Source organism: Malus domestica, chromosome 12 (assembly GCF_042453785.1).
Source record: "Malus domestica chromosome 12, GDT2T_hap1".
In the NCBI taxonomy this organism is placed as follows: domain Eukaryota; kingdom Viridiplantae; phylum Streptophyta; class Magnoliopsida; order Rosales; family Rosaceae; genus Malus; species Malus domestica.
This window is the reverse complement of record NC_091672.1, coordinates 3,512,260-3,528,674: the sequence shown is the minus strand read 5'-3', so window position 1 is coordinate 3,528,674 and position 16,415 is coordinate 3,512,260. Positions and strand designations below refer to the sequence as shown.

The following is a 16,415-nucleotide window of genomic DNA, read 5'->3' as shown; positions in this document are numbered from 1 at the left end:
GGCTCTCAGGATCTCTCCAAATCCTTTTTTTGTTGAAAGCACCCTAGTGCAACCATCCTTAGGCCCAATGGGCCTTTACTGGGCCTTCTTTTCTAGATGAATAAATATGGGCTTTCGCGTTGTTGTTTTTTCAACCATTGTCGTTTATGATTTGTAAACTCAAACCGTTTGGTATTCTTTCCAATCTCTACGCATTTTACTGCTCCACCGGAAATACCCTTTGCCTTTATCGTACTCCACCTTGGTAGTTTCCACTGCCTGTCCAAGGATGAGCCTTGGGATTTGACGGCAGACTTACAGACACTTTACGCCCAATCATTTCGAATAACGCTTGCATCCTCTATATTATCATGGTTGTTGGCACTGAGTTAGCCGATATTTATTCCCCAAATACCGTCATTGCTTCTTCTCCACAAAGAAAAGTTCACGACTAGTAGGCCTTCTAACTCTACGCGGCATTGCTCCGTCAAGATTTCGACTATTGCAGAAAATCCCCCACTGTTACCTCTCGTAAGAGTATGGGCTGTGTATTAGGCCCAGTATGGCTTATCATTCTCTCGGACCAGCTACTGATCATTGCATTGGTAACCTCACCAACTAGCTAATCAGATGCGAACCCCTCCTCGGGTGGATTCCTCATTTTGCTCCTCAACCTATGGGGTATTAGCAGCTATCTTCAGCTGTTGTTCCCCACCCAAGGACATGTCTTACGCGTTACTCACCCATCCAATTTTATAAGAAATGTTATAGGTGCCAACTCACATCTTGAGTTTTTAAATGGGAGTTTTAACGAAAAGCCAGCAGTACTGTTCACTTTAATGAAAAACCACATTTTTTCACTAAAAAGTCAATCCTAGTACTATTCATTTTACCCTTTATTTTGTCTTTATCGTTAAAACTCAAAGTTTTTAAGCCATTTTCATAGTTTTCCTTTTTTAAATCCTAACTGATGTGACATTATAGTTGTGTTTTTTAATTAAAGCACTTAGTTGTTGCATTATATCCAATAATTAACCAAAATCGAATATGAGATATTTGACTAATATACACAGCTTCCATGCTTGTCCATCTATATTATCTTAATCCTAACATGGAAGTCTTGCTTACATTATGCTGAGGCTTTCACCTTCCTTGCCAGGATAAACATATCTTTTATTCAAAATTAAAAATTAAAAAATTAAAAAAAAAAAAAAACATGTCTTTATTTTGGTTTTTATTATTCTTCGAGTTTCTTAACTTACATTATCTTGCATGTGAAATTTTGTTTGTCTAGGGAAACAAAAGGAAAATATTTTTATTAAGCTCGAAATACATTAACATTTGCAACAACGATATCAAAGAAGCCAAAACGCGGCTCAAAACTATCTTATAAGAGCATTTCCAAAGAAAACGTCAAAATGCCTATTTAAGCACTAACAGTAAAAAAAAAAAAAAGCAGCAATAATATTTTTTCAATTGAAAAGTCAAATTTGATGTGGTATGACATAAATTGGCAGCCTTCACCCTTGCTGCCAAATTTGAAAACAGCTTCAAATGTTTTTAGTTGATTATTAAATGCATTTTATTGAATTTTTTTATTTTAAAAAACATTAATATAATAATTTAATTTGACTTATTGGCTAGAGAGCAAAATTTTAAAAGATGTCAAAGTGGCGCATAGGCTTCAAATTGAAATTGGGTAGTGCTATTCACTCCCCTTTTACCTGTAGTACACCATTGTTAATTTTTTACCATTGATCTTATACATTTCATTTAATCTGATGGTTGAAAATTGAGAGAGATGTGTGAGAAGTAAAAATAGATGTATGGATAATGGATAGCACCACCCATTTAAGTTTATGTTTAAATTTTGACATCTTATTTGGATATGTTTTAAGAAACTCTCTCTCTCTCTCTCTCTCTCTCTCTCTCTCTCTCTCTCTCTCTCAGCAGTCACGACATGGGCTACTTTGTTTCCTTGTTCCAAACTTGAAAACAACGGCGAAAAATTGGGAAGCTGTTGTTATTTTATTTAGACCGCATAAAGATAAACACAACACTCCACTCTATCCATTAAGATATAGCTAAAACTCAAATGTCAATCACTTATATAATTCAATATAACTGTGATTCATTTGCATAGCAATGGTCTTCATATCGGCGCATATAAATGCATAATTAATAAGTGAACCTACACAATCCAATCCAATTGTGAATGTATATTGGAACGTCGTTTTTTTCTTCCAAGTGCTGATATTATATATTTTAATTTATTTTATTTTAATTTTGAGTCATTCGGGAGACATGAAATCTGATTTAGTAATTAATTAATCTTGCTATGTTCACTTGTTTTCTATAAGGTTCTTGGTCAGAGGAGCATCTTTCACTGAAGTAAACCCAATCTTTGGAAGACGTTGCCTTTCTCGTCACGATTAATTAGACTTTGTAACTTAATCGCATAAGAGATTAAAATGCTTCTGTGAGTCTTTTCGACTCTCAAAATGGTAGATTATCATGGAAAAGCCAACAGCTGGTCCTCTATAAAATATAAAATAAAATAAAAGAAACTTTGTAAGTTAATCGTCATAACTGCATTCTCACCTTTAAAAATAACTCGAGGTTCTGAGTTCGGTTTTATCTTTCCCAACTATCACTTGTATAAAAAGTAAAAATTAAAATTTTCAAAGAAAAATGTCAAATTCCATGCACCCTAAAGTAGTTTGAAGCATTGGCCTCGATTAGTCAAGGATCATCGACTGCTTGGACACAGTAGTGTTCTCTAGTATCTCGTGTAGTGTCGTATTTCAGTGTTGTGTTATGTGCTTTTGTGATCATACAACACTTTTTCTTATTAATTTGACATATATCTTTATCGTGTTAAGTCGCATTTCCGTATCCGTGACCATGCACCGTAGCTCTTCGGACTTGCGTACGCTTTAGGCTTCAGTCCCAGCCGGCTGATGCTCAAATGCCTTAACGTTGGAATTGTTTACTTCTTGTTTGCTCTAGGGGCTTTTCCTTCTAAATGGCCAAACTCACAGCGTCCAAAAGCCATTCTCTCCTAGTCCCATACACCTACCCTTGAATTTTATCCTCTACTACTTGTCTGAGCAAAGCAATGCCAACATCAAAACCCAACGAACTGACAAATACAAGTAGAAAACCCCCACATAAAATAAGTTGAGTTCTCTCAATCAAAACTCACATCTCAACTAATCTCGAAAAATACTTGGTTTTTTACATATAAAGAGTTGTTCCTTATTGCACATATATTAGTGTTTAACCTTAGTGTGACATGAGTTACGTTTGACTGTATATCATTAACTTAAAAGAATAAAGCTCGTTACATGTAAGAGCTTAGCATATAAAAATGAACTAATAAAATAAGGTAATATTTAAGCACAGTTCTTAAACTATTATAGCCGGTGTCAATTGACATTTGTTGTCTCCTTAATCTTATGTCGCGAGTTGATTAGTAATTAAATTTAACAAATTCAGATCCTATCCAGATCTCGTAGTCCAAAGTCGATGGACCGAGAAATCCAAACAATTCAAGGAGAGAGAAAGATCCGGACCTAGTTTGTGTGACATGGGCCAAATGGGCTAATGGTGACCGTAGGATTTAAAATGAGCAAGTCTGAATTTCATGATGGAGAGGAATCACAACCAAGTGCCCATTCAAATTTAACATAATTATTTTGTTCATGACGGAGAGGAATCACAGTCAAGTGATTCATAATAAAAACGGCAAATGTGGTGGGAATAGAGATGGTACCACCAACATATAACAAGGATATGTAAATCTCTATTAATTTGATAAACCACATGGATGGATATATAAATCTGCACAAGTTTATTGACATTCAACCTGCACATGGATGTATCATATATTTACCACCAACCACAGCTGCGCTTATTATTATCAGACACTTAACTGCCCGCTTAATTAATTAATCATATGGGCCATACAAGTTCAATCCCAATTAATTCATGTCAATTTCATTGGAGGCACCTCAATCCCAAGTTGATTTGCCTAAAATAATAAGAGAAATGCTAAGGAGACTCTCAAAGTGGTATTTTTCGTTAAATCTCCATCATCTTATATTTTGTGTGAAAAATATGAGGTGACAGAGAGTTCCTGAAGTGTCCCACTTTTAGAAGTCTCCTTAGCATTTCTTAAATAATAATACCACTTGATTTATAGAAGCAACGTTCTTTTGAAAAAATGAAAATGAAGCGTCAATGTAAACACAAAATTTTATGCGATGAATAACATAAAAATACATTTATAAGAATAATATTTATATTGATGGATTGAGGTTACAATATCTTTGGTTTATTCTTTTATACGAATATTCCTCTTATTTCGATCTCCAATATTGAGTTTGATCTAAGAGTGACGAGCACTTGATCTTGAACCAGGATATAATTTGGTAAAGCGTTATCGAGGTTTGATCTTGAACAAATTGGGACGACAAGTAGTGTCGCGTGGGGGGTGATCTTCAGCTTTGGTGGTGGATGAATCGACCCATATTTGTTACGCTTGTTGATTCTCCACGAGCTTAATGAAGAATACAATAGTGTTTGTGTGTTTGGTGTTTGTTTTGGCTAGGGAGCTTTATGGTTTCTATTGAGCTTACTTTGTTTCTCCTCCCCCCTATGAATAAGTGCCTAGTATTTATAGGCAAAAAATTGAGCTTAGTTTGGTAGACCAAAATTCGATCCCATAATTTGTAGAATTAGATTTTTTATTTGATTTAATTTGGACTAATTGATTTAATTTAGGAAATAAACCTACACGATACAGTTTGATCGAATTAGGACTAATTTGTCACGTTTTGTACTTGATTTGTCCTGATATAATTTGATCAAATTGGTTGCAAATGTTCACACGTGTCATTCCTGATCGGAAACATATTTCCACAGCCAATATGTCTCTTCATTTATATCAAGAGTTGTTGACTACTGAATAGTCTGGCTTTAGCAGGCACTCGATGTATTAACCAACTAATGCATGACGACCGATAAAATTTGAAAATTAAACAAAAAAATTGGTCTTAAAGTCCACTTTATCAAACAATCTCTAACCCTACACTGCCGTTGAAAATGACTTGTTCCTATACTTTAATGCAGAATGAATGATCAAGTTTGAACGTTATGCTGCCTCAGTTCGACAACTCCCTGAAAGCGTGCTTCTTACCTATTGTCAATTAAGTATAAATATAAAAAGTTACCATCAAAATGGAACGATTACTTATAAAAATAAAGACGTGTTACTGACAATCTAAAAAAAATGTTATTCACTCTTATTTAGTAAAAATACAAAGAAGAAAGCGAACACAAAAAAGTGTGAATTGATCATTTTGAAATGGGAAATTTGGAAAAATAACCAAATTTTAGATCTCATATAGAATTATAACCACTATTTTAATTTTATGATAATTATAACCAAAACTTGATGTAAAAGTATTAATATACCCTTAATACTAGGGTTTCTCATAACAACCACAACACAACCTTTAAACTACCTTAAAATGTTGAGGATTATTGCAGATTGAGGCCACTGAATTAGCTTTCTCTTTAATTAGCAGGACAACCTATGAGAATGTTCTTCAGAATGTATTAATTCCATGGCTAATTATTATTTTTTTAATTAGATACTTCGATTTAGTGTTTCACTGACTAAATTGCATACATTCCGATATATTTTTCCAGTGGATGAAGAAAGAATACAAAATTGCACATGCAAAGTGAATAGTGAAAACAAAAAAGTGATGAAGATTAATTTCTCATTTTAGGATAGTTTAAAGGTTTGTTTTGGTTGTTATGAGAAACCCTAATATTAAGGGTATATTAATACTTTTACATCAAGTTTTGGTTATAATTATCATAAAATTAATATAATGGCTATAATTCTATATGAGGTCTAAATTTGGTTATTTTTCTAAATTTTCCAAATGTCAATACCATCCTTTTCTTTTATTACAAACAAATAAATTAAGTACAATATTTGTGTTCACCCTATGGGTGCATCCCTTTGTTTCCCCGAGTGTGGTTCACATATTTAAACGTGCAAATGTCGCAAGCAAAACCATTTATTCATTTCTTAATCATCTTTTAAAAATAATTTGAGAAAAAAAGTTAGTTAAAATATTGTTTAGTAATCCACATATGTATGGTACAAATGTAGAATTCTTTATGAGAATTTCAATTGTTATAAAACTCGCTTTATTTGATTTACATATATAAATGAATAAACAATTGCTATTTTTTTTAACAATACTACACTAAGGAGTAGAGGAACGGCATAAGCCTCACAATAGACGAACCTTAATAATGTGGTTTAAATTGGTCTTTGGTGATAATCGAACTTAAGACCTCTCACTTACAAGTTATTACTAGATCGTATTATTAAGTGACAATAATCGTTAATTAATTTGGACAAAAAAAAATACAATCGTTAATTAATTAAATTTTTGGAGAGAATTTTAAAATGATGAAGAAAATGATAGGGTGATATCCATAACGGCCCATAAACTATTCGTAGCTAAAAAAAAAAAAAAGAGGGTGTATTTATGATAGGGTGAGCCCGCCTGCCTACAATTATCAAATTATTATATTGTATTATTCAATATAATTGAATATACAAATCAATCAACCTCAGGAATTAAAAATCAATCTTACATGCTCCCCAACCTATCTATCCACTTAAAAGAAGGATTAAATTAGGGAACTGCTATTAAGGCTTTAAAAATTTCATTTTGAAGTGTAGAATGAAACATCTTAAAGAGGTATTGATTATGATTTATGGCATAACCACCACAAGGTGGCCCAATTGTTAGGAACAAATTCTAGACCTATATTACACACGGCACATCATGAACTTAATTTTTGGTGCTGAGAATCATACGATAGTAATCAGGAGAGGCTGAAATGTCTTTGTGAATCTTCACGGGCCTAAAAAGATGGATTGTTGTGGTGGAGCCATTAGTTGGTTCTTTTTTTTTTTAGAAAAAGAAAAGATTATGATTTATGACATTCATAAAAAAAATTAGAGTATAAAAAAAAAGATTAGTGGGGTTCTCGGTGACGTAAGGGATGATTTATCTGATTAAAATAAGCTAAGTATGTGTCATCATCTCTATCTCATTGGCTTGGACCCTCGACCTTTTGAAAGCTACCCTAAACCTTTTCAGTTTGCGTGAGGATTTTCCATCTAAGATTCCACTTGGAACTTGTTAGTAAGCTCAATTCATATTTTTTTGTATTCAGTAAGGTTCCAACTTCCAACCATGAAATATTCACCCTACCATTAGATGCTCCATAGGATTTCAAGTATACTTTTTTCATGTTAGTTGGAACTTGGAAGGAATCTAGTTGGGGAGAAATTTTTTATTGTGCTCTGAACATTAGTGGTACATCATATGTTATTATATAAGTAACAAAGTTAAGATTTTTTGTGTGGAAAGGCCCCTCAAATGCGTAAGTACTTTGAGCTCAGAACATGAGATAATGGAGTAATATGCATTAAAAATTGAAAACTAAATTCAACACGAAGAACTAAAAACATTGCACAAACTCAGAAATCTGAATATGAGGTAAAAAGTAAGCGAGAATTTTTTTTTTTTTAAATATAAGTTAAACCCAAAGAAAATTGACAGAATAATAAGGAGAAATGAAGATTGCACCTCAATAAGAGGGATGGAGAGAAAAATTAAGTCTCGCCTGGAATAGAAAAAGTTTAAATTGGGAACACGGTTAAATTTTAAGGATATTAGATCGATGTGTTACAGTATCAAGAAGAAGAAAGAAAAAAACAGAATGGATCAGGGACTATAATTCCGACCGAGCAAGGGGCGTAGAAGCGATTAATTTGGATGAAATACAGCTTTTGCATTTTACAAGTCAGGGCTAAGTGGAGTAGGAGTCAATAAGTCGATCAATTCCGACTGAGCAGTCAAGCCAAACATCAGGCAACCCAGAGAGAAAAGGGAAATGGCATTCTCGTTATTAACTCCGAAAATGAAGGGCAATAACCAACGAGCTCCTCACTTGAAAACTCGTGTCTTCGTTGCGTTCGGTTCCTATATAAACCCCAAAATACAAACCTCTTTTCTTCAGTCCTGAGTGTACCCCCAAACTAATTGGAAAAAGCAGTCGGTCCCCAAATGGCCTGCTCCTCCCACCTACCGCCGTTCGCCGCCGCCAACGAAGCCAGCTCCGCCTCAATCTCCGCCGTCCATCCGGACATAATCCAAACCCACATCCTCACCCGCCTCGACGCCCCCACGCTAGCCTCCGCCGCCTGCACCTCCTCCGAACTCCACGCGCTGGCCTCCCACCAGCTCCTCTGGGCAAACATCTGCTACTCCACATGGCCCTCCATCACAACGCCACGTGTCCGCCAGGTCATCTCCACGTTCCCCGACGGGCCCATCTCCTTCTTCTCCGACTCCTTCCCGCTCCTCGGCAATCTGAACCCCACCACCACAGCCGCAACCTCCTCTGGTCTCGCGCCAAAACACCATCAGGACCATCCGTACGAATTAATCTCTGCGGTCGATATCTACCACCGCGGGAAGCTGATCCTGAGCAAGGTCATCGAGACGGAGACCGTGACCGGGTGGTTCCGGTGCTCGCCGTTCCGGATTGACCTGCTGGACCCCAAGGACGTGGTCCCCACCCATATCAAGTACCAGGAGGGGCTGGAAGCCGACACGTGTCGCGAACTCGGGGACGATCTCACGCTGAGCTGGATCCTTATCGACCCTACCGGACGTCGGGCGTTGAACCTCTCCAGTCACGCGCCGCTGTCGGTGAAGCGGCACTGGCTGAGCGGTGAGTTGCACGTACAGTTCGCGTCGATTCTGGCCGGGCAGAAGGGGACGGCGTCGGAGCACGTGCTGTGCGGGATATTGGTCACGTGCGGGGGATCGGAGGGAGGGGAGATGCAGGTGAGGGAGGTGAGCTTGCAGGTGGAGGACATGGATGGAATGCATCTGAATGGGAGGGAGGGTTTGGTAATTCTGGATAGGGCGTTGGAGGGCAGAAGGGGAAGAAAGGGGAGGAGGAGGGTGGGGGAAGGAAAGAAGAGGTACGAAGAGTATTTGCAGGGGAAGAAGGAAAGGAAGGAGAGGAAGCTGAGGACTGAAGGGACATTAGATACTTTGTGTGTGGCTTTTGGGGTATTTGGATTTTTCATTTTTTGGTCATATATTTTGTGCAGATGATCATTGTTTTTTCCTCTTTTCAGCTATTTTCTTCCAATAAGTTAGGACAAAAAAATACTTCAAAAGAAAAAAAATAGAGAAACCGAAAAACGGTTTTGTTATATCGAAACGTAAATTAATCTCAAAAGAAACACGTACTGAATTATGTTTTTTTTTTTTTCATCGCAAGAAATAATGTAACTGTTCTAACTTAAACGAGAAACTTGCACGAAACGAAAATATCTTTTTGGTAACCGTCTTTCTTCAAGTATAAACATATTAGGGTCAGTTCAGAAAAAAAGAGTTATTCAACCAATTGTCTCGTAGGTAAAGTATAAAATATCGATGATATCAGAAATATCGGTAGTTTAAAAACGCGGAAATTTCGATGGAAATATCGGAATATAATCGATATCGATAAAAATTAAATAAAAACCATGAAAATTGTAAGAAAAACTTAGAAATTTTTATTGAAACTTTGCATGATGTTTATTTAGTCAATTATCTATTAATTTATCACAAAACATTGGAAAGAAATGCATTGTATAATAGATATAACTGATTTAAGTTGATTGTATAGCGAACTGGCAAACATTGTGAGTGTATAAAATATGTAGTAATTAATGAAAAAAGTTTAAATACACCATAATCATTTATATATAATGAATTAGTATAATATTTTACACTTTATACATTGCATAGTAAGATACATGAGTGACTTAGCAAGGTCTAAAATATCGATGATATCGAAAATATCGGTAGTCCAAAAATAAGGAAATTTCGATGAAAATATCGAGATATTATAAATATTTTAGACCATGCTAGGGTGGGTTAGATGAGAAAAATTAAGATTCAAATCTTATCCCATTCCCCTATATGGCTACATGATAGCTGACGACTCTATGGCTATGTAGATGCCATGCCGATTGCCATGCACATTTTGTCCAAATTAATCCAAATTATACTCTTCCAAAAAAAAAGTCCAAATTATAACAATAGCTCAATTTTCTTACAAATAACAAAGGACATTTCTTTTTACATCTCACATACTCCTTGTTAATTTTTATTATTTGATCATATTCAATTCATTTGATCCGACATTCGAAAATTAAAATATATGTATGAAAAGTGAAAATGACTATGTAGATAGTATCACCCATAAGAAATTAGAAGAAAATAAAATGCGAAGGAAAAATCCGTCATTACACCGATATTTCCAGGAAAATATCTGTTTTTAAAACCACCAATATTGACAAACTAATTCACTTCCCTGCAGCCCAAGTACAACTAAATGAGACGGTTCACATTACGATTAACATTTCAAGAACATGCATGCATTCGTGCGAGTGACACAAAACGTCCCATTTATAAGTTTGACATGGATTTGCAACTCTACCAAACATGTATGGTTAATTTATGAATGCTTTAATCTTTTTTTTTTTTTAACAAACGATATTATCTACATTAAAGAAGATGAGTGACTTAGCCTCATAAATGGGCTAGCAATAATATGATTCAAACTCGCGTTTGGCAAGAATCGAACCTAACACATCTTACTAACAAGTGAAGATGAATATTACTAGACCGTAGTACTAAGTGGCTGCTTTAATCAATTTAAATATCTATCAACACCAATATTTCCCCAAAAAACCGATATTTTTGTTATTAAATGTAGATTGCAGGGGATGAATGCAAGTAGCTGAGTTATGAAGAAAGGCATCTTAATCAAACATAAGAAGGCCAAAAAAAGTCATTACTTGTACGTCACCTAATTCAGCCTGCAATTAAGAATTGAGGGAATGGTTGGACTGTAGAAGGCCTTGATTTGCCCTTTTTGTGACTCGACAGAGAATGAATCGCCAACAAAGCTGGTGGGCAGTGAGGCGGTGTTGAACTTAGATTTTGTTTGTTCTCGAGCAAAACAAAAGAAAATAAAACACAACAAATTTTTAGTTAAATTCTCAAATTTTAATCTTAGATAAAACACTAAACATGAGATAATTTTCAAGAAATAAGCAACAGTAGTTCAAGACATTATCTAAGAGTTAACCAAATTTCAATCGAATCAACTTGGAGTGTAGTGTGTGTGTACTAGACATGCCAATGCAATTTCAAGCTTCTTAAAATCATCATATGCAAACAAGTAAACTTCTTACAAGGCATACACTCATTCACTCATATATGTGGATTAACTTGTTTCATTCAAATGATCTCACAAAGCATGCCGCCATATGCTTGCTTGTCCACCTAACTCAGTATCAATATCAAGTAACTTCTTGGATCAAAATGACTTTTATCGGGTAATGGGGTACAAGGATGATAGGCTAATGAAAGAAAGGTTATGGAAAAACAAAGATCTAAGAAACTTGTAGAGCACTCCAAATTTTCCTTTTAGAGAGAAATTCAAATAACTTGAAAGCAATTAGAACTTAAGCACAACTTTACAATTTTTTTCTTCTTCTTTCCTTCTTGCAACATATAGCTTTTTTTTTTCTCAAACATTTTATTTTTATTTTTACGGAACTACTTTCTTTTTCAACTTTTCTTCTTTTACTTTTCACTTCACTATTTTTGCTTCATTAACCAATAACAATGAACAATGTTGAACTCTCTTTCTTTATAAAATTGCTCTACAAAATCCTTAGAAAAGGGTACGAAAATTTTACATGAGGCTAGGTAGGGAATATTTAGGTTTAAGAACAAAAAGACTTATATAAAGGCTCAACGGGGCTAACTAGGGAAAATAATAAAAAGGGTAGGCTAGAAAGGCTCAAACGAAAGAAAAAAAAAATGCCTAAATCACTTCCAAGTTTGTTACGTACGTGAATTGGTGGATGTAATGAGAGGTATAAAGTAAGTTCTAGAGATACATGTAAAATGAGATCATACACACAAGAATGATGAGATTGATGCATAATGGTTCAATCATAAAATAGGCTCAAAAGGATTACATCACTAAATTTACATATGAAGCTTTATATCATGCTCTAGTTTCACATCAACAAGGCTATGTGCATTTGTTTTTCCAAGTCATGATCATATACGGTTAAAACAAAAATAATGTAAAAAACCAATGTCAAGCTTAAATTTCTTGAAAGTTATGAGAAAATAAAGACCAAATCTCATAATTGAATTGGAAAGTAGCCAATAAAAACAAGACTCAAAGAAAAAGAAAATGTTTTTGGATTTTTCAGAAATTTATATATTATTTTATGTATTTATTTATTTTATGGGTAAATTACATAGTAACCCCTCAAGTTTGAGGTCTATTACAATCTCATACAACATCTTTAAAACATTTCACTTTTATATGTCACGTACTATTTTATTTCAAAATAATATATCCGTTAGATTTTCCATCCATTGATCCGTTAAGTGCTGACGTGGTTGCCACATTTGTGCCACGTGGCTACCAAATGTGTGCCACGTGGCTACCAAATGTGTGCCACGTGGTAAAAATAATAATTTTTTATTACCCTATTGAACAAAAAAAAAAAAAATAATAATTGAAAACCCATAATTTCATCTCGTGCCTCCCTCCCTCCCTACACCCTTCATCTCTCCCTCTCCACGCCACTTCCTCCATCCCTGCACCCTTTATCCCTTCCTCGCCATGGACAAAGCATTGCAAATCCCTACAATTCCACGTGCCATGGCTTGATACAAAACTCAGCAAATCCAAATCCAAAAACCCATTTAAAAAAAAATTGAAACCCATAAACCCATTCCCTCGACCCTCCTCCCACTCTCCTCACTCTCTCTCTCAAACCCCAAACCCCCCAGATCCAAAACCCACACAACTTCGCCGGGTCACCACCGCCAACGCCTTCCTCTTCAGCGGTTCGACCCTCCTCCCACTCTCCTCACTCTCTCTCTCTCTCTCTCACCCCAAACTCCCCAGATCCAAAATCCACCCAACTCCGCTGGGCCACCATTGCCGGTGCCTTTCTCCTCAGCGGTTCGAACGGCTTGATTGGATGAACTGGATGCTGGAACGGCGGCTTGGGACCTTAAAGATTGGAACTTGCGGGGGCGGGGGTGTCGGTGGCGGGTGGATGGAGGAGGCTGTGAGGAGGGTGAAGGAGAAATGACAGATGAAGTGGGAGGTGAGCAGTTCGGTGGTGTTGGGATTGGGGGTGGGGATGAAGATGGTGAAAGGAATGATTTTTAGGAGGTAGAATTTATGGGATTGGGTTGCAGGGAAAAGGGGAGGCTCGGGTTGGGGGGTTGCAAGGATGGGGTTTTGGGTTTTCAAGGTTTTTTTTTTTCAATTGGGTAATAAAAATTATTTTTTTTGCCACGTGGCATTAATTTGGCAACGACGTAGCACAAATGTGGCAGTCACGTCAGCTTTTAACGGATCAATGGATGAAAAATGTAACGGATGTATTATATTGAAATAAAATAGTACTTGAGGTATGAAAGTGAAATGTTTTAAAGATATTGTATGAGGTTGTAATAAACCTCAAACATGAGGAGTTACTATGTAATTTACCCTTTATTTTATTTTTCTACAACTAAAATGAAGAAGACTAAAAAAATGAAGAGAATAGTAAAGAAAATAGACAACAAAGGTACATATAGAAAAATTAATCAACAAATGGCACATCCCGGCCCCTGCCCCCACCACATCCCGAACTTGACTCCACCGTAACACGATATTGTCCGCTTTGGGCCTCGACCACGCCATCACGGTTTTGTTTATAGGAACTCACACGAGAACTTCCCAGTGGATCATCTATCCTGGGATTGCTCTCGTGCGAACTCGCTTAACTTCGGAGTTGCGATGGAACCCGAAGCTAGTGAGATCCCAAAAGGCCTCGTGCTAAGTAGATATGAGAATATACATATAAGGCTTAGAGGATCCACTCCCCTGGGCAATGTGGGATGTTACAATCCACCCCCCTTAGGGGTCTGACGTCTTCGTCGACACACATCCGGCCAGGGATTGGCTCTGATACCAAATTGTCACATCCAGGCCCGGGCCCCCACCACATCCCGGGCTCGACTCCGCCGTAGCACGATATTGTCTTCTTTGGGCCCCGACCACGCCCTCACGGTTTTGTTTCTAGGAATTCACATGAGAACTTCCCAGTGGATCACCCATCCTGGGATTGCTCTCGCGTGAACTCGCTTAACTTCGGAGTTCCGATGGAACCCGAAGCCTGTGAGCTCCCAAAAGGCCTCGTGCTAGATAGAGATAGAAATATACATATAAGGCTTAGATGATCCACTTTCTTAGGCGATGTGGGATGTTACAACAAAGCTCTTGGACAAAGAAACTTCCCGGGTTTAAAGGAGACATGCAAGCGAAGATGTAGAAGGCAATCTACCCCCAAACTTGAATTTTGTATTGGCAACAAGGTAAAGTGGCTCCATTTTTCTGCAAAAACAATAAAACAATGGGTAAGCTAACAAGAGACTTAGGAGAATAATTTTTTTTATTGAAAAAAAAAACTAAAAAAAAAACACTAAAGCTAAACCAACTAAAAAAAAATGTAACAATCCAATTAAGTAAGGAATAGAATCAAATTCAATCCCCTGCAACGGCACCAGAAACTTGTTGCGTAAATTAGATAACAAAAATTAACCTTATTAAGTCTCAAATTTTAGTGCTTGCAAGTATATGAATCGAATGATTGTATAGCATATAAGCATGGATATCGTCCCACAGAGATCGAAGTGATTCTAAAAGTCATACTAACTAAATTGGAACAAATTGTAATTGGGAAGCTTTAACAGAAAAGATAGAAGATTTGAATTAAACTAAAAATGAAATATGACTTTAAAATAAAATACATGAAATAATAAAATTATAAATATAAGAAAATAAAACCTAGGGCATCCGAATTCACCGTAATCAATTCTACTTAATTCCCTTAATATGTTATGCCCAAGTAGTTCTCCAATATTGTTGATCGATTTACTCTAAATTATTCAACAACCATGACATCTGGTTGCATCAAAAGTTTCCTTACATGTTAACCATCTATGACATCTAGATGAATTTAAACAAGTAAGAACTCATTAAGCTCTATGGAAATTGTTGGAAAATAACACAAACCCTAATTGTATGGCATCTACAAATAGGTGGTTATGGTATCAATTGCAAGAAGCTAAACCCAAGTTAAGTATGTCATCTAGTCTAACTTGCATCAAACCAACCTAATTTAAACCTAAATGGTGATCAAGCATCTAAATAAAAATTAAGTGCATTACGAATAACAAAAGATATTGAATAAAGATGAAAAAGCAATTAAGTATTCATGATCAGGCTACATTGTAGCCCTAGCAAAGAAAAACTTAAAAGTAGCTCTTCCTCTTGGCCTTCCTTGCCGCAGCCCCCTATGTAGAATAGATGATTTTTGGTTTTGTTTTTGTGGCTGACTTTTCACAAGGAGAATGAATCTCCTTAATATAAAAGCCACGGCAAGGGTATTAAAGGCTAATTGAAATCCAATTAAAACCCCACTAAAATCCTATCACTAATGGACTTGAAGTCCTTATTAAAGAAAATGAAAAATAAACGGAAATAATAAAAACTAGAGATTAAGTTCACTCCTAAATTCCATTGAATAGCATTCCCATCTCTATTTGATTCCAAAACTGCTCGGTTTCATCTTCTTGTTGTAATGCACATGTCTTCGCGCAACTAGTTAGCCTCTTGTTCCACTGAAATTACTGTAGACACCTGAAATCTTCATTTTTCACTTCTTTTTCGCGTAACTCCCGTATTGAATGCCTATAAACTAAAACAAAATAAATTAGTGCATTTAACCCATTCATATAGACAAAATCCAAAGGAAATCTATGATAATAATATATGAAAATATGCATCCATCGGTTAACTCGCGACGGAAGCCATTTACAAATAGCCAACAAAATCCTCTCCTGATCCTCTTTATATGATTCCGAAAATTCGTGAATCGTGTATGTTCATTGTATATTGTGTAGTTAGTTTTCATTAGGTGTTGTTTGTGTTCAATTTTAAATAAAAAAAATTAAAATGATTTATAACCGCACGATGTACGATGAACGAACATGTTTCACAGAGCCCCGAAATCCGGATAAAAAAAAAGGAAGGGTGATGTGTTTTGTTTTCTTGAGAGGGTATGGAGCGGAAAGGGATCCTTTTCGGATCCCTTCCACCTAATCATCCTCATCAAACAATACAGGCCCTTGAAATTTGATCTAACGGCTAAAAATAGGGGCCCACTTTAAAAATTA

The 16,415-nt window shown here is 36.1% G+C and overlaps 1 protein-coding gene across 1 annotated transcript; it reads left to right on the top strand.

Moving 5' to 3' along the window:
- The first annotated feature begins 7,806 nt into the window (after positions 1 to 7,806).
- Positions 7,807 to 9,310, top strand: LOC103449496 (probable F-box protein At2g36090). Its single transcript, XM_008388820.4, has one exon. The coding sequence runs from the start codon at positions 8,148 to 8,150 to the stop codon at positions 9,207 to 9,209; it is 1,062 nt and encodes a 353-aa protein (XP_008387042.2). The 5' UTR covers positions 7,807 to 8,147; the 3' UTR covers positions 9,210 to 9,310.
- Positions 9,311 to 16,415: the final 7,105 nt, after the last annotated feature.

Bases quoted from the DNA above. Each gene is read 5' to 3' on its own strand.
- LOC103449496 (XM_008388820.4), top strand. From the start codon at position 8,148: ATGGCCTGCTCCTCCCACCTACCGCCGTTCGCCGCCGCCAACGAAGCC.